General features: G+C 39.3%; 1 protein-coding gene across 2 annotated transcripts in view; it reads left to right on the top strand.

Moving 5' to 3' along the window:
- The window catches only part of LOC126185153 (glucoside xylosyltransferase 1), a 172,996-nt gene that overhangs the window by 107,416 nt on the left and 43,748 nt on the right, over positions 1 to 21,832 (top strand). For both annotated transcript variants that reach the window (XM_049928001.1, XM_049928002.1), the window contains exons 3-5: positions 5,258 to 5,392; positions 5,472 to 5,664; positions 12,823 to 12,972. In XM_049928001.1, the coding sequence (XP_049783958.1) occupies positions 5,258 to 5,392; positions 5,472 to 5,664; positions 12,823 to 12,972 (478 nt within the window). The remainder of the gene's footprint in view (positions 1 to 5,257; positions 5,393 to 5,471; positions 5,665 to 12,822; positions 12,973 to 21,832) is intronic.

Genomic DNA, 21,832 nt, shown 5'->3' with positions numbered 1-21,832 from the left:
AAGCCGATAATCAAGTTCCTCCCACACTCGGCGCAGCATGTCCCCATCAATGAGTTCGAAAGCATCGTTGATGCGAGCTCGCAGTTCTGGCACGTTTCTTGGTAGAGGAGGTTTAAACATTGAATCTTTCACATAACCCCACAGAAAGAAATCGCATGGGGTTAAGTCGGGAGAGCATGGAGGCCATGACATGAATTGCTGATCATGATCTCCACCACGACCGATCCATCGGTTTTCCAATCTCCTGTTTAAGAAATGCCGAACATCATGACGGAAGTGCGGTGGAGCACCATCCTGTTGAAAGATGAAGTCGGCGCTGTCGTTCTCCAGTTCTGGCATGAGCCAATTTTCCGCGGGCTACGCGTGAAACTTGCCCGCACGCGTTCAACCGTTTCTTCGCTCACTGCAGGCGTCCCATTGATTTCCCCTTACAGAGGCGTCCAGAAGCTTTAAACTGCGCATACCATCGCCGAATGGAGTTAGCAGTTGGTGGATCTTTGTTGAACTTCGTCCTGAACTGTCGTTGCACTTTTATGACTGACTGATGTGAGTGCATTTCAAGCATGACATACGCTTTCTTGGCTCCTGTCGCCATTTTGTCTCACTGCGCTCTCGAGCGCTCTGACGGCAGAAACCTGAAGTGCGGCTTCAGCCGAACAAAACTTTATGAGTTTTTCTACGTATCTGTAGTGTGTCGTGACCATATGTCAATGAATGGAGCTACAGTGAATTTATGAAATCGCTTCAATTATTTGTAATAGCCCTGTATGTAATGAAAAAAAATAATACACTTTATCTTTCAACCTTTTTCTTTCATTTTTAATGTGTGTTTAGAATCGGGAGTTTTCCAAGATGCACTCAAAACTGCTGAAGTGATACCAGTCTTTAAAAAGGGAGATAAGCATCTGCCCCAAAACTATTGACCAGTTTTTATTGTCCCAATTTTCTCTAAAGTTTTTGAATATCTAATGTACAGCCAACTAAATAACTGTTTTGAAAAGCATGAGCTCCTCTCCAACAGACAGTTTGCATATCAACATGGTAAAAATACCACTACTCCTGTCACTGAAGTTGTTAACCAGGTGTTAACTGCATTTGAAAAGAAGGATCTAGTATCAGTTATACATTGTGATCTTAGCAAAGCCTTCAACTGCGTACCATTTAACACCCTACTTGCAAAACTGGAATTTTATGGCATACTCAAACCGTCTTTAGATGTAATCTAATCATACTTAAGTAACAGGAGACAGTTTGTATTAATTAAAAATAGATGCTCCTTGCTGAAGGAAGTTCAGACTGGAGTGCCTCAGGGCTCGGTCCTAGGTCCTTTTCTGTTCATCATTGCAATTTATGACTTACCTTACTGTGAAGGAGCAAATTCAATTGTGTGTTATGCAGATAACACAACACTGCTCAATACACACCATGACACAACAGAACTGCACCAGACAACGCTGGAAAAACTAGAACTAGTAATGAATTGGTTTTCTTCTAATGAACTCCTATGTAATACTGATAAAACACAAGAACTAATTCTGAGTTTAACTACAGCTGTTGAAAGGAAATCAGTAAAATTGTTAGGATTCCATGTTGATTCAAAATTAAACTGGGAGGAACATATTAGCCATATCTGCAAGAGAATAGCAAGAGTGTGTTATCTCATCTGGAGACTGACAGGTGTAGTCACTGATGAGTATCTAAAGGTGGTATATTTTGGCCTGTGTCAATCACACATTTCCTATGGCGTATTTTTATGTGGACATTCTTGCTTTGTCAGTGAAATTCTGAGAATTCAAACGAAAGTAATCAGAATAATGAGCAAAGTTAAGCCTAAGGAACACTGCTGCCCCCTCTTTATCAAGCACATGATATTAACTGTTGTGAATCCATACATCTACACAGCATTGCTTTATGTCAAAAGCAACTTAAATGACTTTGAGACCAGAGAGAACATACATCCCCACAACACCAGAGGCAAACTGGACTTAGACATACCAAGACACAGACTCACAAAGACTGCAAACTCTCACAAAAAAAAATGAGTTTAAAACTCTTCAATAAACTTTCAGCATCTGCTTGGTCACTGGCCAGTAATATTTTCAAACGTAAGATTTATGACTGGTTACTCAAACACCCATTTTATAAGATAACAGAATATTTTGAAATAATCACTGACATTAGTATATAAGAATATTCCTAAAAGAAGTGGAATTAAAATGTAAAAACTTTACTGTAAAGATATTGTTAATTGTATATTTAATGTTCAGACCTATTCCACTGTAATTGGTCGATGGTGAATAAACTGAATACTGAATACTATTATTTTTTGTTGAGCATGGCTTTTATTATCTATATTTTTGCATGAAAAGTGTTTCTTATCTTGGGATCTGCATATTTCATACCTGCTAACACATAATGTGCCATGGTTATTGGAGGAAGCCTGTGGCTCTCAATTAAATTCAGATCTTGCTGACCTCCACCTCCTACCAAACCAAACCAAACCAGTCCAAAGGACAGCAAGGGGGACTATCCAGCAAGGGGGACTTTGTCCACATAAACTCTGTACAAGGGGACATGTGATGGAGGACTTGGAGCTAGGCATCAGAGCCATTTTTTTCTGATAGTTAGGGCCATATGGTCCAGAGCCACTTATTTGGACATCATCACCCTTATTTACAGTACCTTTCCTCAAGGACAGGGCTTCCACCTAGCCACCAACTGGTTACTCACCCAACGGCAAGAGATTATCACTTCTGAGTCACCAGCTTCATGGACTTGCCATTAATCTACTAACCAAAAGCCAAGGCTTATACCAGAGACTGGAAGCTGATCCAGCTACAAAAATATCCAAGTTATCACTATTCTCTTGAAACTAAGCTTTGATAATAAATTTGAGACTTGTTACATACTAAATGTGACAAAGTTAAGTAAATGAAGTTGAAATAAATAATCATGGATTCCAAATTTCCTATCTGCTGTTTCATTTGGGCTTAGAAGGTAGCACTTTTTCTGTATCACTCTATTTTTTACAGCTCAGTCTGTGACAGGTCTCAGCCAAAGACATGGTTTAGATTTAAACTTTTCCCCTGTTCAGTTTTGTGGTTGAGAACTGCCCGGTAAGGGATCATTGTGAAGAGGATGAACACAGTCATTTATGAATTTGAGCATACAATGGTTGAATATTACAGAGTAATAGGAAACTCTAAAGGGAGAGTTAGATAGACCGAATTTTATGTAAGAGAGATTACTGAGCTGAAATTGAAAGAGAATTAAGACTTGTTTTTGAGGCAAGAATTCACTACTGAAAATAACATCAGCAAATGATGTGACTTTTGTTGACAATAATGAGTAATGCTTTGGAGGAAACAGCCGGCCGCTGTGTCTGAGCAGTTCTATGCGCTTCAGTCCGGAACTGCGCTGCTGCTACGGTCGCGGGTTCAAATCCTGCCTCGGCCCTGGATGTGTGTGATGTCCTTAGGTTGGTTAGGTTTAAGTAGTTCTAAGTCTAGGGAACTGATGATCTCAGATGTTAAGTCCCATAGTGCGTAATGCTCAGAGCCATTTGAATTTTTTTTAAAAAAAGGAAAGAAAGATAACACATGACACAAATATGCCATCCTCTACAGCGAAAATTTGGTGATTCTGAAATAGATATATAAGGAAACAGAGGAATTGATAAAACATGTGAAAAGAATCTGAACCTAATAGCTGTACATGACTGGGTTGCGATAGTTGGATAGAGAAAGGAAGCCAGAATTATTGAAGAATAGGCTGGTGGAAAGAATTGGAGAGGACAAAGATTTCTGGAGTTGGGTTGTAGGTTTTAACTGGTTGCAGTGTACACCTGTTGCCAAAATATGAGGTTTATTCGAAAAGTAATGTCTGATTGATCACAAAATGGAAACCACAATGAAAATCCAATGAAGCTTTGTACAGATGTGTTGGGCATGTCTCTAGCATGCCTGTCAATAACACCATGTTGCTCTTTTCAGTTCTGAGTACACAGTGAGCACATAAAGGTGCCTAGATAATAGTATCTTCCGCCAATGGTGTGTGCCTGCTGAGATATTTTGCCTGATTTTGTGCAACCCTACATAATGTAACTGTCATACATTTCATTTTAAGTGACAATTTTTGGCCGCACACTGCAGGGGCAATGAAGGCAACAAACAACATTTTGCTGCAGCAAATGAGCTGCAGACCAGTGTACAGAATTGGCAGGAAGCACAGATGGCTGTCTTGTATGAGGAGCGTATTGGAAAGTTGGTGCAACACTATAACATATGTCTTGGTGTGGCGACTATGTGGAGAAGTAGCTGGAGTTTGTAGCTAACTGTTCTGAATAAAACATTTTTTAATTTCACTGTGGTTTCCATTTCACAACTGATCAGACCTTACTTGCCAAATAACCCTTGTCATTAGAAAAGAAGATATACTTTGACGAGTAAGATCTCAGTTTGACGAGCTTTCACATGTGTGAGATGCGTACACTGAATCTGGGCTGCCCCTCCTTTTCTTTCTAAGGTCATACCAATAGAAGAACTGAACAGTACTATAACAGCCTCTTTCTGCCTTACATTATACCATTTTTCAGTTACTTGCTGAGTCCACGATTCTTTCAGATGCCTCATCATTTTAGTAACAGTAAAATGTATTAAGGGCAATTATGAAACTTCTTGTCAGATTAAAATTGTGTACCAGGCCAAGACAAACTCGGGACCTTCGCCTTTGACAGGCAAATGCTCTACTGACTCAGCTACCCAAGCTCAACTCATGACCCATTCTCACAGCTTTGCCTCCATAAGCACCTCATCTCCTAACCTCCAAACTCACAGAAACTCTTCTGTGGAACTTGCAAGACTAGCACTCCTGGAAGAAAGGATATTATGGAGACATGGCTTAGCCACAGCCTGGGGGAATTTTTACAGAATGAAATTTTCACTCTGCAGTGGAGTGTGTGCTGATATGAAACTTCCTGGTAGATTAAAACTGTGTGGCAAACTGAGACTCAAACTTGGAACCTTAGCCATTGGCAGCCAAGTGCTCTGCCAACTGAGTTACCCAAGCACAAATCACAACTAGTCTCAGTCCAGCACACAGTTCTAATCTGCGAGGAAGTTTTATGTTGGTGCACTCCTCTGCGACGTGAAAATATCATTCTGAATGACAGGTTATATTCATACTTCCTTATTTTCTTTTTGAGTCTTGATATCACATTGCAAACTTTTTAAATAATACCTGTTCTGTATTGTTCCAGCTCAATGAATGGCAAAATCTGGTAAATAACTCATTTTCATATGAATTACACCATATCACATTCCCCCTGAAGGGAGATACTAGTGAGTGGAGACGTTTATTCAAACCTTGTGCAGCTCAAAGATTATTTCTGCCTGTGAGTAACTGCAGATAACTATAATACTCAATCAAATGATGTCAGCATGATACATAATGTTTCCATTTATTATTTACAGACAGTTCTGAGCCACATTGATGCTGTTTTGTATGTGGATACAGATACCTTATTTCTTGGACCATTAGAGGATGTGTGGAGACACTTTGAACTTATGAATTCATCTCAGATAGCAGCTTTAACTCCTGAACATGAAGATCCAAATACTGGCTGGTACAACAGATTTGCCAGGCATCCATATTATGGAAAACTAGGTATGTTAGTTTGGGTTGCTCATATGCCTTTGATAATTCTCTAGTGATATCTCATAATCTGTATTTCCAGGGAACTGTTTATATGAATCTTCTGTAAACTTTGTTTACTATTAACAAGTAATTTATATCATCATGCGTCTGACTGGTTCATGCAGTTCGTAGGCAAAAGTCTTGGGGATACAATACATTGAATGTCAGGTTATGCATCTCAGGGTGTATAAGTGCAGGCATCGTATATAAACATGTTTCTTGTGAAGAATGAGTCTTCGAAGTAAACAGAGTTGAAATGAAGCCTGATTGTAGGTGGCTCCACAAATTAGGTTTGTCAATGGAGTTGCGTACAGTCAATTCCATTGTGCAGTTGGGTTACTCTAAAGATGAAATTTAATACTTGCACCAGGAGCGTCACACTTGTAAGCATAAAAATAACTGATTAGTAATGCTGAACTCTAAAGAATACTGTGTGAATCAATTGTTAGACATGGTTAACTAGACAATTTCCATTATTGCTCAGGTAGGGAGGTCAGTGAAGTGTTGCACAAAAAATTAGTAAGGAAATGGGAGAGTAAAATTTACTAAGTGCAAACAGCCACCATTACAAAATAATGGTGAAGTTTCGAAAGCTGTGCAATCCGAGAAGAGTTAACATTTTAACACTGTTACTTGGTCACAGAGGTAGCAACTTCGACATTCTTCAGTGAGACTGCAAATGAGCTAAGCAGAAAATCGTTAGAAAAGTGCAGAGTGGACTACCTTCAAAATGTTACCTAGCAGGGGTTTAACTAAGCAGTAAAGGCTCAGTAATAAATTTGTTATGCATACGTAGCAGATCTGAACATCGTTGACAACTCTAGAACAGCAGAAATGATTTGGTCATTATGGATGACATCGTAGAGCAGAGCCTGTCCTCAGTGACATAAATACTCCATTCCCACTAGCCTAGACCACTCAGTAAGTAGGATCAATGGCATTCATGTTGTTTGCACCCTATTTTCCGATTATGGTATGGTAACATCTTGTATGAGAGTGTTCTAATGTTGGTCATACGCTTGCTACCTTATGAGAAGGTCAGTAATTCATAGCCATGAATAATGAAATTCTAGCACTCAGTACTGAAGTCAGCACAGCAGCCACCACTGATATCTCTCTCTCTCTCTCTCTCTCTCTCTCTCTCTCTCTCTCTCTCTCTCTCTCACACACACACACACACACACACACACACACACACACACACCATGGTGGTCACCGCCCCTGCAGGGCTATTGACAGGGCAGCGGACAGCAAACCACCGCACAAGGGTGTTGTAGAGTTCCATTGTGAGCTGGAGCAGCATCCTTGGCAATCTAGAGTCCATTGGTGGATTCAGCAGATTCCTCTCTGGATTACATAGCCTTCGGCCATTGCACAAGTCGTGGCAATGATTTGTATTCTGAGTAATAAATGAAATAATCTTGAATACTGTTTCATTGCATGTAACAATGCCATGCAGGTCCTTTGTCGCACCCTGACAAAACTTGTAGGGCTTTCCAGCCTGGCAGTCGGCAACCATAACAAATTGGTTTCGGAAGTGCTTCAGCCCTGTGTCAGTAAGTGTTGTAGGGCAATACCAGCAGCAAGTCACAGAGGGTGGGTTAAGGAGAAGACATTGTTGTGTGTTCTCAAAAGAAGGAAATATATTCTTTGCTATGTCCAGGTTAAGACTTAGACCTTGAAGATACCTTGTATAGACAGAGAGAAATGGCAGATTTGTTGCAGTTAAAGGGTAATATTTAGCAAGGGTATTTTGTTCCAGGACTTTGTAAAACTTAACAGGACATAGTGCGCCATTTGATACATTTGTTCCAGCAATATGTACTACATGTAGAAAATACAGTCACATGGTAGAAAATTGTTCAGATTGTCATTGGTTAATGATTAGGTGTAGGAATTAGATGTGATTATTTTGTTTTTGCATTTGTGACAATTGAGTTAGTGTCAGAAGTAATACTAGTTTGATTCATATGAAACAGAGAAAGGTAAATTGCATAAAAATGTCACAGACACAGACAGTTAGTACTAAAAAGGGATCATATAGAATAAGTTTCCAAATTGTTAGAGGATAATGAACTACAGAACACACTTAATGTACAACTAAGTCAGCAATTACAAGCTTTATTGACAGAACAGCAACTATAATCAGGTTTGATCGAAGTTAAAACTGTAGTAAATGTTCACCCCTTCATCTGGTGATCCTTTAGACATAAATCTCATAACCCCCTTCTCTCCAGGAAAACGACAGAGGACATTACTCTGTTTTTAGATGATGTGTTAGCCACATTAAGTAGCTGGTCAGATGAAACCTGCTCGTGGATGGCCAAGTTACGTATCATGGGTCAGGCTAAAAACCTATATCTTGTATCATGAAGTGCTTAATATGTTGCCCACATTCAGTGACTTAGCAGAGGGTTTGCATCAGGTGTATAGAAAACTGAACAGTACACAGGTTTTTAGGGAGAAACTAAATAGTTTAAGACAGAAGATGAATGAAACAGTGACATTATTTTCTGACAGAATATGCAAAATTGATGCACAGACTTAAGAGCTGACGCACAAGCCAGGTGCATGCAGAGTCTTGCTCAGAAGCAGAAAATACAACACTGGACATGTTTCTCAGATGGGTCTACCCAAATTTTTCATGATGAGTGTGAGTGGGAGACCCTGAGGAATTAGGCTTATATTGCTATGAATTTGCAAGAAGTGGATAGTGCAGTTATGATGCATACTGAATGGAAGATATTCAGATCTGGTATAGAATGTTATGGTTGTGGGCAGCAGGGGCATTAAGATGCAGGGTTTCCAACCACAATTCTATAATTGCCAACAGTTTGAGCATAAGGTTTGGAATTGTGAATTTAGAAAACAGGGAAAGTGCAGTGCGAAAAAGAAACAGTTAAACACCAATGGAGAATGTTCCTTCCATTGGGAAACATTCCCAGTAAATCGCAGTACTGTAGAAATATCTGCAGAGACGGATTGTTGTTGATAATGTGGATAAATAAAAGGAAGTGTAAGTTTTTAGTAGATACTGGGGCACAAACATCAGTTGTGAACCTGGATCTTATGGACAAGTGGAGACTGAAAATACCAAGATACAGATTGTGCTCAATAGGGGTAAAAAAATAGATTCAGTGAGGACAACACAGCTTAAATTTAGTTAGGAACCACATGGTTTCAGGAGCAAATGGAAGTGTTTCCAACTGTGGGGCAGGGACTTTCTGCAATATTTGAAGTAGACTCATTGCTTAGGCACCATGCTAGAATCAACCTTTTGCACTGAACTGTTGAACTCGACGGGGATTCATTTTTGATGGGTGCAACAGTTGCAGATGTTTCTGTATCACAAGGTACACTATCGCTAAGGCAGTACCAACTAAACTATGTGCAAGTACATTAAAAGTTTATATGCAGACTGAAGTGACAAATGAAAATTTATACCAGGTCCTGGATTCAAACCCACGTCTCCTGCTCACTGGGCAGATATGCCAACCTCTGTGCCAGGGTGGTTTAGTGGTTAGCACATGTGCGTACTGAGCTTGAGTCCTGGGTCCAAATCCTGTTGTTGCTACAAAGTTTAATTTGTCACTTCAATCTACATTTATACATCACAGGTGTATGAGACTTCAGAAGGTCTCTATCACCATATTGTTTCATTTTACATTAAAAGTTGTTTCGTATGACTAACTACCAGCAGGTACAAGAAAGTAATTTGGGTTAAGATAGATGTCAATGTTCCACAACAAGCATTATGTTTAATAGGACCTCTGTTGAGTAATGACATTTTGGATGAACAGCATTGTTTGATACGAAGAAGTATAGCACATGCTAGTGAAATAAATGGCCAGATTATGGTGCCAGTAAGCCTGGATGATTTCGGAATGAATGCAACTGATCAGTCATGGAGTCATCATTAGTTCAGTACAGAGGTTTGTTCAGTTCAAAATGTCCTTTACCAGCCACGCTTGTAGCACATCACTGTATTCCATCGGGTAGTCATGCACCACTGCATCGTAAGCAGTATAGGTTACCAAATGATCTCCAAGTGTTATGGTGATATTAGTTTTTATTAATGCAGTCTACTTTTGTCTCATAAAGAGCATAAATCGTGGAAAGGGAACAACCATCCATGACATTACTGTGGAATGGATTCATCCTAGTAAGTAAGAGTGTTTAGAGTAAAAGGTAAAAACAGCAAGCTAGAAAAATATTTTCCTTGGGTAAGATGTTCTAAAGGAACAAACAGTTCAGAGTAATCAGTATGTAAGATAGTTAACCAAGCAGATAGAAAGAGGTAAAATTCAGCCTAAATTTTATTCAAGTGGAGGGTAATGTTACACTACAAATTATTAAAGAAACGGAAGAGTAAAATTTTGTAAATGCGAACAGCTGACATTACTCAGTCACATCGAAGTATCAACAGCCGCCAGCTGGGAATCGTAAACATTTCAACACTGTTACTCAGGCAGGAAGACAGGAACCTCAACACTCTTGAACAAGACTGTGAGCAAGCCCAGCAAAAAATCATTAGAAGAATGCAGACCGGACTGCATTCGTAACATTATGTAAGAGACACTAGTAAGGTTGCAGCGTTGCTTTGCAGGGTTTTGACTAAGCAGTAAAGACACAGTAACAAATTAATTAAGCAAATATAGTGGAACTGAAGACCACTAACGAGTTGAGAAGCAAAGCCGATAAGGTCACTATGAATGACATCGTAGAGTGGAGCCTCTCCTTGATGACATGAATACTCCACCCCCACTATTGAAGAGCACTCAATCAGTAGGATTGTGTTCGTATCATTCAGACTCTATTCTGTGGTTATGATATAGTAACATCTTGTGTGTGAGTATCCTAGTGTTGGTGTTACACTCGCCGCCTTATGAGAAGATCACCAATCTGTAGCTGAAGATAATGAAATCCAGCATCCGTTACTGAAGTCAGCACATCAGCCAGAAGTAACAGGTAACCCAGGGGTCTACCAATACAATTCCGGTCCAGCACAGAATTTGCCCCAACACTTCAGTGTCGCACGAGACTGGCAGCCTACTAAACTGGTGAGTAAGGTTCAGCTTTCAGCACAACATCACAACATCCGACATTGCATTCCACCTGATAGGACAATGTGAGCAATGATCTGAGAGGGATTTCATGTTCCCCAAAATGGCATGTGGAGAAAAACACACACACACACACACACACACACACACAAACACACACACACCTTTATAACATAACAAATGATGAAACAAAGTAAGCAGCAGATACCAATAATTAAAAATTTATTCCAAAAGTATAAGAAATGCCACTTTCAATAAATAAATTTTATATCCAGCTGAGTGGGAAATTAATGTCTATCAGTAAGAGAACTGCTGAAATTGGAACTGTAGAATCGATAATAAATGACATTGTGATAGTGTAGGTAGTTTTTAAAAGTTACCTAGTGATACCCATGAGTCTTTCTATTTTAGTGTAATATGTTTTTAATAGTATCAATGTGCAAATTGAGTAGAGAATGATGAAAATAAACCCCTGAAAGACAGAAAAATGCATAGAGATGTAGCCTATCATACGGTTAACCTTTCATTAATGTTCAACACAGTCATCGCTTTGCTACTTGCTTAAGAAGATGTCATCTCAAAATTAGGCTGTCATTACAACTGCTGTGTGTTAAGGTTTGTGTACTCTAATACTTACTGTGTGGCATACAGAAACACACACATTATGTCATTCTCTTGAAACAAACACGGATAGCTAAACAGACATTGTTTTTCGAGAAGTTATATCAATTAAATTTACAGTGAAAATTATCCGAAGAGTGCCAACTTTGTAAGGAATTTATACTGGGTGCAAAGTTGATTTAAATCTTTAATAATAAAACGCTGCAAATATGTTTATTTCATTTTACTAGTCTGTTGTCCTACTAATATTTTATAAGAAATTTCATGTGACAAAATTACAAAAAGTGAAACACTGGGAGAATCCTGTTATTGACAAAGAAACCATAATCAGTTCCCAAAAGTATTGACATTGAAAATTAGTGACCAAAGGTGGAAAATGGTACTGCAGTCATTCTGACTTGAAGTCTACTCTGTTTTAGATGTGGGTCATCTAAACCGTAAAGTCCCGTAATATAATTTCTTGGTTGTATGGTAGTTGACGTACATTGCATCAGTGCTGAACTACAAAAATCTGTAGAATATGTGAAAAGATCTAATCATTTTTTTCCCATTATTTACCAGTTGTGAAAATTAATATTACACTACAGCAACAATAAAATATGTTTCATGGAATATTACTATGCAATGCACTGACTTTCTTGAATGGTGTGAAGAAAAAACTAACAAGTAAGAGAGGGTCATATAAAGAGACTTGAACTGTATGAAAAGATTGACATGTATCGCTTTGTAGTCATTAAAGTGCACAAACATTTCAGATTGCAGTGTCGTAATACTTTCTCATCTCGCTTCATTTTATTGGAAGCACTTCTGTCACAAAAAGTACATTTACTAAAGAACATTTATCATAATAAGCACTTCATTCTTCAGTACTTCATTGTCATGAAGTTAATCATCTTTTAGTTTCAGGGAGGTTGTGTTGATAACACTAAATAAACTGTGAAATTTACACATTTAATCAGCAATACTGATTTGTATTCACATGTTATGGCATTGTTTTGTCATATGATCATTGTTGTAATGATAACAGAAACTTCGTTGATACTATGCTATGCAAGAGTATATATCAATAAATTTAATCACAAGTAACTATAAAACTTGGGAGTACTGAACATATCACTATTGTTGTCTTACCTTAGTGTCAGCTTGGTATGCTGCCATTGGTATTTCTGACTATTGTCATTTTCTTTGTTAAGGACTAGCGTCAAAGACTTATCTTACAAGCCAGCACTAAATATTTCAGTTCTTAGCTGTACATAGATTCCATGCGGGTCTCCTGTCAGCCTGAAAATATTTTAAAATATTTTGTTTGTAATTATTGTTAACAAGCTCCTTCTCAGTTGCAGTATATTTTCATTATCCCGTTTGCTACAGTATTATTGATTGCTGCTCAGTGATTGCTTAGAAGGCTGAAAATTTATTACACATGTATTTTTTGTCTGCATAGGAGTCAACTCTGGTGTTATGTTAATGAATCTTACCAGGATGCGCACTTTCCGGTGGACAGACTATGTTGTACCAATATATAAAGAATACAAACTGAAGATAACATGGGGAGATCAAGACATTATAAACATAATATTCCACTTTCACCCAGGTATGCACAACATGCTTTGGATATGATATATTTTGGAAAAGAGAGAGAGAGAGAGAGAGAGAGGGGCAGAACTTGTTGGAGGTATTTAGCTTTTGTATTTTAAATTTGTTCACAGATATTACTAAACATGTTTAAGTGTACTATTGTCTCGTGATCTAATACTCATAAAGCCTATAGCAACATGGAAGATTTAAGAATCTGGTGTTGCAGAAATAATACTCATGGTACTTTGTTTTCTGTAGTTAAAAGAAAACTTTGATTAAAAGATAGGTTCAAGACAATAGTAAGTTGCTCAGTGGTTTTGTTCTAGATTAAATTACATCTGATAGACAGTACTGGTGCAACCTATGGATCATAAATTTTCAATTATTACCTTAAAAAATCAAATTGCAGCTGGGAAACATGGTGGTAGTGGTGATAGTCCTCTACATATCAGCACTCAATGTAACAGAGTTTTCCCATCAACAGATTATTTAGTGGAGACCACAGTTGTGGAAGACTGCATTTTGGCTGTTCATGAAACAGTTTACATAGAAAATTACCTCATAATTCTAGAAATTACTGCCTCATGTTTTATTCATCTGAGGAAAGTGAAAAAACTCCCTCACAGATGAGGCAAAATTCAATAGCCCAAAGAAACAGTATCTTAGTCTGTGTACCGTACAGAATCAGTAGGCATGTCTTCATGGAGTAAAAACCATCCCCGTAGATAGCTCTCCTGTAATGCTTTTTCATGACAGCTACCCCTCCCCCGCAAAAAATACAAAAAAAAAAAAAAAACGCACTCTCGTTATCTTACTTGTCTGATAATGATTGGGTCATGGTCTTTCTTGGCACTGGTCAATCCAGATTTCGACTTCTCCTTTGTCTAGGAGTCATAGTGATGCATCCAGCACTGAGCTAAAAAGGTAACAGGGATTGGTCTGACACAGCTGCAACATTTCTGCTGCTGCCTCAATTTGGAGGACTTTCTTGAACCTGTGTGAACACTGGTGGAACCCAGTTGGTGGTGACCTCTATTTTGTTCAAAATGTTGTGCGATATGTTAAAAATTGAGCCACAACTGATCTTGACTTTTTTCACTGTCACCTCAATTGTGGTATGGCAGTCTTGGAGTACCAGGGCACCCACTTCTATTAAGAGTCCTGGTTCTTTGCAGAGAAATAGTGTGCCACTCCATTCATCATCATTCAGATTTACTTGACTACACTTGAAGGGCCTATAACACCCATAGTGTCATGTTGATGCATTGTTGCTGTACACTTCGACCCCCTCAGCATGAGAAAATGAATTGTTGTGTGTTGCTTCGTTTTCTCAATGGGCTGTATCATTTTGTTTTTGTTGCTCTTGTGACATGCTGTTGTACTGTGGCACAGAGATTTCAGTTTATATCAGGACTGCAGATATGTACTTGCAAGTAAAAAATTTTTGAGGTGGTAATTAAAACTGTGACTGCCACTCATATTTGCCAAGAGCAAGTGGTCCAACAACTTTGGTGCACACACTGAGGCAAGGATACTAGTTATCTTCATGAAGGTTTTAAATCAGTCCCATGCATTTTCATCTTTGCCTCTGTCAGCCAGCTTTTGTTTCACAGTAGCAGTTAAAAATTCATTGAAGTTGGTGTGTTGCTGACACTTTCAAAAGAAAGTCTGCATGGACAGTAAGAGATTACGACAAAGTTCTTAAATGTGTAAAATTGTGTACACTGGCTGAAGTAGCCCCATTTTTAAGTGAAGGGTAACAGTTGGCTTTAAAAGTAGGTATTCTCCTTCTTCACTAAAAAAAAAGTTTTTTAAGGCTTGTCAGAATGATAAATCGAAGAAAAAGGAAGAAAAGACATGAAATGGACTAGATCAGTACAGATCAGGGAAACTCATATTTCCCACCAAGAAATTATGGAAATCTAACTTGACTTCAGTTCTGTTGTCACACTGTTAATTTCATTACTGAATTTATAGTGTACACATAGAGAATTATTGCCAGAAATTGTATGTCCAGAAAAAAAGTAAGTATTGAGCTGGAGAAAGCAGCTGGATTTAACCTGTAGGTGTTGCAGTATGTGTTAAATACTTAACTCTGTTTTGTATATAAGGCTGTCAGTAAGTAGTTTAACCACACTTCAGCAATGTTGGTTATAATGGTGTCATAAATGCCAGCTGACGAAAAGAAAGTGTACAGAAAACATTTAATCAACCATACAACTATGTTTACCAATTGACCTGAATCACTTTACCACCCACCATACACTAACAGACTGCTGTTATCATTGCGGGAAACACAATACCTGAATTGGAAAAATCTGAGATTTATGGGAACTAAATGCGTTTAAAGTGCTGTTTCTGTCAGCCCTTACGAAAACTTGCAGAGTACTATATTTTGGCTGTTTAGGAAACATTTCACCTTAAAAAAACACCTCGTAATTCTGGAAATGCCTGTCTCATAATGTAAATGGTTTCTTCATGTGAGGAAAGTGGAGGATAGTGAGTGAGTTTCTTTACGTAAGCCACTTTTAAAAAAATAAACTTACCATAAGGCAGCTTCAAGTTGATATGATTTTTCCATTTTCTGTTCCACTTCTAGTCTCATATCTTCCTCTCATCAGTTACAGTTGATACTTACGTGACTGGAAGAATAGTTTGCTCAGACAGGTTTTAATTTCTTCCTAGAGAAAACGGTTTGTATTGATTTTAAATGTAATTGTTCTCTTTTTACACCTCCAGAACTAAGGCTGTGGGATACTGTTATACATTTTAAGTAGATGGTGTGGTTTTTAGGTATCTTATTTGATAGCAAACTTACTTGGCTGCCACATCTCAAAGAGTTCAAAACAAGAACCCTTAAAGCTCTGTATATCATGAAGTGCTTGAATGGTAAGAACTGGGGTGCAGATAGATCCTGTTTACTGCAGTTCTTTAAGGATTTCGTGCAATCACGTCATGATTATGGTTGTACGGTCTATGGCTGGGCATGACCAATGTATTTAAAGATGCTGGACTCTGTACACCACAAGGGCATCAGATTGCCCACAGGAGACTATAGGATGAGCTCTATACCGAGCTTTTGTGCAGAGGCAGAGGAGCTGCCATTAGCTGCTCAACAGCACTTCCTTGTGGTTAAACATACGCTCAAGCTCCAGTCATTTCTGACTTTGTTGGCTTTCCCTGGAGCTATTAATATCTGTGAATCTTTAGAATGACTCTGTTGCAACCATCCACAAGGGACGAAACCGGTCGGTATATGGGCAAAGCAGCTTTTATTGGGTCTGGGAGTGTGTCCGCCAAACATACAGAGGGAGGGTTGGTGCAAACCTCCACCCTGGTTGTTATTGAAACCTAGAATAATTTTAGGTTTGACAGAGTGCAACAAATTGTTCACTCCAGACTACGTTACTAAGAATAAATTTATTACCATTTTAAATGAGTACTAGGACTCTACCATGATATGCACTGATGGGTCCAAGGAGGGGGATGTTGTCTGTCATTTTTCTTGCCTCTGTCTACTATCGTTGACACTGAATTCTATGTGGTTTTTAATGCTGTGGATCAGATGAAATGTGAATGTGGATCCAAATTCATCATATGCTCTGACTCACTTAGTGTGCTGCAGACAATCTGGCCTATGTATCCAGCAGATAGAACTGTCCAGAACATCCATGATGCCATTCTGCACTTTGAAAAGACAGAGGAAGGAGGTCTCATTCTGCTGGGTACCAGGACACACGGATATCTGTGGGAATGAGATGGCCGACACCACGACCAAGGAGGCATGTACCCTTTACAACATAACTGACTCTGTGCCCTGCATTGTCGTTGCTGTGATGGCCTGTCATGCATCTTTGGGAGAAAGAGTTGCTGATCATGCCAGAAAATAAGTTGTGATCGATAAGAGACTGTGTGGCCATGGCGCACCTCTTTTCAGCCAGTTGCAAGTGATGCAGTCTGTTTAATTTATTTATTTCTCCATCAGTCTTCTGGCTGGTTTGATGTGGCCCACCACGACTTCCTCTCCTGTGCTAACCTCTTCATCTCAGAGTAGCACTTGCAACCTACATCCTAAATTATTTGATGGATGTATTCCAGTCTTTGTCTTCCTCTACAGTTTTTACCTCTACAGCTCCCTCTAGTACCATTGAAGTCGTTCCCTCATGTCTTAAGAGATATCCTGTCATACTGTCCCTTCTCTTTATCAATGTGTTTCACATATTCCTTTCCTCTCCGATTCTGCAAGAACCTCCTCATTCCTTACCTTATCAGTCCAACTAATTTTCAACATTCTTCTGTAGCACCACATCTCAAATGCTTCAATTCTGTTCTGTTCCAGTTTTCCCACAGTCCATGTTTCACTACCATACAATGCTGTACTCCAGACATACATTCTCAGAAAATTCTTCCTCAGACTGAGGCCGATATTTGATATTGTATTGTATGGAACTGGGGACCTAGAGATGCCAGGGAGACTTAATCCCTGCCATAGCCCGCAGTGGTACACAACAGGCTACAGCAGTCCACTCACCCCACTGCTGCCCCACACCGAACTCAGGGTTATTGTGTGGTTCGGCCCCCAGTGGAAAACCCCCTCCCCCCCTCTTTCCCCCGGGAACGTCTTACACCAGACGAGTGTAACCCCAATGTTTGCATGGTAGAGCAATTATGGTGTACACGTATGTGGAGAAAGTATTTGCACCGCAGTCACCAACATAGTGTAACTGAGGTGGTATAAGGGGAACCAGCCTGCATTTGCCGAGCCATATGCAAAACCGCCTTAAAAACCATCCACAGACTGGCCAGCACACCGGACCTCATCACTAACCCGCGGGGCGGATTTGTGCCTTCCCACCCAGAAAGCAGTGCGTTAGACTGCATGGCTAACCGGGCAGGCTATATTTGATGTTAGTAGACTTCTCTTGGCCTGGAATGCCCTTTTTGCCATTGCCAGTCTGCTTTTGATGTCCTCCTTGCTCTGTCCATCATTGGTTATTTTGCTGCCCAGGTAGCAGAATTATTTAACTTCATCTACTTCATGACCATCAATCCTGATGTTAAGTTTCTCGCTGTTCTCATATCTACTACTTCTCATTACCTTCGTATTTCCTCGGTTTACTCTCAGTCCATACTCTGTACTCATTAGACTGTTCATTCTGTTCAGCAAATCATGTAATTCTTCTTCACTTTCACTCAGGATAGCAATGTCATCAGTGAATCGTATCATTGATATCCTTTCACCTTGAATTTTAATTCCACTCCTGAACCTTTCTTTTATTTCAATCACTGCTTCCTCGATGAACAGATTAAACAGCAGGGGTGAAAGGCTACATCCTTGTCTTACACCCTTTTTAATATGAGCACTTCGTACTTGGTTGTCCACTCTTATTATTTCCTCTTGGCTGTTGTACGTATTGTATATGGCCCGTCTCTCCCTATAGCTTACCCTGCTTTTTTCAGAATTTGAAACATCTTGCACCATTTTACACTGTCGAATGCTTATTCCAGGTCGACAAATCCTATGAACATGTCTTGATTTTTTTGTCTTCCTTCCATTATTAACCTCAATGTCAGAATTGCCTCTCTCCTGCCTTTACCTTTCCTAAAGCCATGCTGATCGTCATCTAGTGCATCCTCAATTTTCTTTTCCATTCTTCTGTATATTATTCTTGTAAGCAACTTGGATGCATCAGCTGTAAAGCTGATTGTGCGATAATTCTTGCACTTGTCAGCTCTTGCCGTCTTCAGAATTGTGCAGATGATGCTTTTCCGAAAGTCAGATGGTATGTCACCAGAGTCACACATTCTACACACCAACGTCAATAGTCATTTTATTGCCACTTCCCCCAATGATTTTAGAAATTCTGATGGAATGTTACCTATTTCTTCTGCCAGATTTGATCTTAAGTCCTCCAAAGCTCTTTTAAATTCTTAATCTCATACTGAATCCACTATCTCTTCTAAATCGACTCCTGTTTCTTCCTCTATCACATCAGACAAATCTTCCCCCTCATAGAGGCTTTGAATGTAATCTTCCCACCTATCCGCTCTCTCTCCTCGCCATTTAACAGTGGAATTCCCGTTGCACTCTTAATGTTATGACCCTTGCTTTTACTGTCACTGAAGGTTGTTTTGACTTTCCTGTATGCTGAGTATGTCCTTCCGACAATCATTTCTTTTCCGATGTCTTCACATTTTTCCTCCAGCCATTTCATCTTAGCTTCCCTGCACTTCCTATTTATTTCATACCTCAGCGACTTGTATTTCTGTATTCCTGAGTTTCCCGGAACATTTTTGTACTTCCTTCTATCATCGATCAATTGAAGTATTGCTTCTGTTACCCATGGTTTCTTCACTGTTACCTTCTATGTACCTACATTTTCCTTCACAACTTCTGTGATGGCCATTTTTAGAGAAGTCCATTCAGCTGCCTACTGAGCTATTCCTTATTGCTGTATCTATAGCCTTAGAGAACTTCAACTCTATCTCGTCATTCCTTAGTACTTCTGTATCCCACTTCTTTGCGTATTGGTTCTTCCTGACTAATGTCTTAAACTTCAACCTACTCTTCATGACTACTAATATCTGCTCCTGGGTACACCTTACAATCCAGTATCCAATTTCAGAATCTCTGTCTGACCATGATGTAATCTAACTGAAATCTTCCCATATCACCCGGCCTTTTCCAAGTATACCTCCTCCTGTTGTGACTCTTGAACAGGGTATTCACTATTACTGGCTGAAATTTGTTGCAGAACTCAGTTAGTCTTTCTCCTCTCTCATCCCTTGTCCCAAGCCCATATTCTCCTGTAACCTTTTCTTCTACTTCTTCCCCTATGATTGCATTCCAGTCCCCCATGACTATTAGATTTTCATCCCCCTTTACATACTGTATTATGCTTTCAATATTCTCATACACTTTCTCTATCTCATAATCTTCAGCTTGCGATGTCAGCGTGTATACCTGAACTGTCGCTGTCGGTGTTGGTTTGCTGTTGATTCTGATAAGAACAACCCTGTCACTGGACTGTTCATAGAAACACACTCTTTGCCCTATCTTCCTATTCATAACGAATCCTATTCCCATTATACCAATTTCTGCTGCTGTTGATGTTACTCTATACTCATCTGACCAGAAATCCTTGTTATCTTTCCATTTCACTTCACTGATCCCTACTATACCTAGATTGAGCCTTTGCATTTCCCTTTTCAGATTTTCTAGTTTCCCTACCACATTCAAGCTTCTGACATTCCATGCCCCGACACGTAACCTCCACCTTGGCAGCCCCCCCCTCCCCCTCCCCCTCCCCCCGCCCCGAAGATCCGAATGGGGGACTGTTCCAGAATTTTTTGCCAATGGAGAGATCATCATGACACTTTTTCAATTGCAGGCCACATGTCCTGTGTATACACATTACGTGTCTTTAATGCAGTGGTTTCTATTGAATTTTGCATCCTCATGCTGTTGATCATAGCTGATTTTTCTGCCTTTAGGGGCAGTTTCCAACCCTAGGACAAGTGAGTGCCCTGAATCTCTGTCCGCTCCTCTGCCGTCTTTGACAAGGCCATTGGCAGAATGAGAGTGACTTCTTATGCTGCCAATGCTGATTATTAATCAGAATTTAAGCATCAGCGGGATTCAAATGCAGGACCAAAGACTTTTGATTATGAATCAAAGATGCTACCCCCTAGACCATGAGTACGAATACATCACTTTAATATGACTTTGAATAGAACAGAGCTCCCTGACCCATGGCTTTCTTGAGAGACATGAAGAACTGCCTGTTTATGATGCATGTGGTGTGCTGATTACAGTTCACCATATTTTGACTGTATTTCATATAGTGACAAGACAGTTCAAGCTAGTTTACCTGGTTCACCAACTGACCTGACCTTGATTTTAGGTGATAATGAGCTGAAGGTGGCACATGTTTTACGATTTTGTTTTTTGTCTTTCCTTCTACCTAAGCTCATTGGTAGAAGCATTTAGTATGTTAGATTCTGGACTTGCCTCTTAGTGGCTGTTCAGACCAGATATCATTGTTTGTAATGGTGTGCATTGACTAGCTCGCTCCAATGTACTGTTCAGGGGAGTAGACTGTGTTCATGTAAAAAACAGTACAGGGTCTCATGTTGTATCCTCATTTTTTATTTATTTATTTATTTAGACATCCAGTTCTGTAGGACCAAATTGAGGAGCAAATCTCAGAGGTCATGGAATATGTCAATACATGAAATTACAACATGAAAGTAATAACAAACAAAATAAAATGTTTAATGAACCCAAAAAAGTCAAGCCATAAGTTTAAGTAAGCACAATCAGCAATGTAACATAAGAATCAGCTTAATTTTTCAAGGAACTCAACAGAATAGGAGGACTGACCCATGAGCAAACTCTTCGGTTTCGATTTGAAAGCACATGGATTACTTCTAAGGTTTTTCAATTTTTGTGGTAGCTTATTGAAAATGGATGCAGCAGTATACTGCACACCTTTCTGCACAAAAGTTACAGAAGTGCGATCCAAAAACAGATTGGATTTCTGCCGATTATCAACTGAGTGAAAGCTGCTAAGTCTTGGGAATAAGCTGATGTTGTAAACAAGAAACGACATCAAAGAATATGTATATTGAGAGGCCAATGTCATAATACCCAGACTAATGAACAGGGGTTGGCAAGAGGCTCACGAACTTACACCACTTATTGCCTGAATTGCCTGTTTCTGAGCCAAAAATATCCTTTTAGAATGGGAAGAGTTACCCCAAAATATAATACCATATGTCATAAGTTAATGAAAATAAGCAAAGCAGTCTAATTTGCACGTCAAACGATCACTTACTTCAGATACCGTTCAAATAGTAAAAATGGCAGCATTAAA

Source organism: Schistocerca cancellata, chromosome 4 (assembly GCF_023864275.1).
Source record: "Schistocerca cancellata isolate TAMUIC-IGC-003103 chromosome 4, iqSchCanc2.1, whole genome shotgun sequence".
NCBI lineage: Eukaryota > Metazoa > Arthropoda > Insecta > Orthoptera > Acrididae > Schistocerca > Schistocerca cancellata.
The sequence above is the reverse complement of the archived record's forward strand: the minus strand, read 5'-3'. Positions and strand labels throughout refer to the sequence as shown.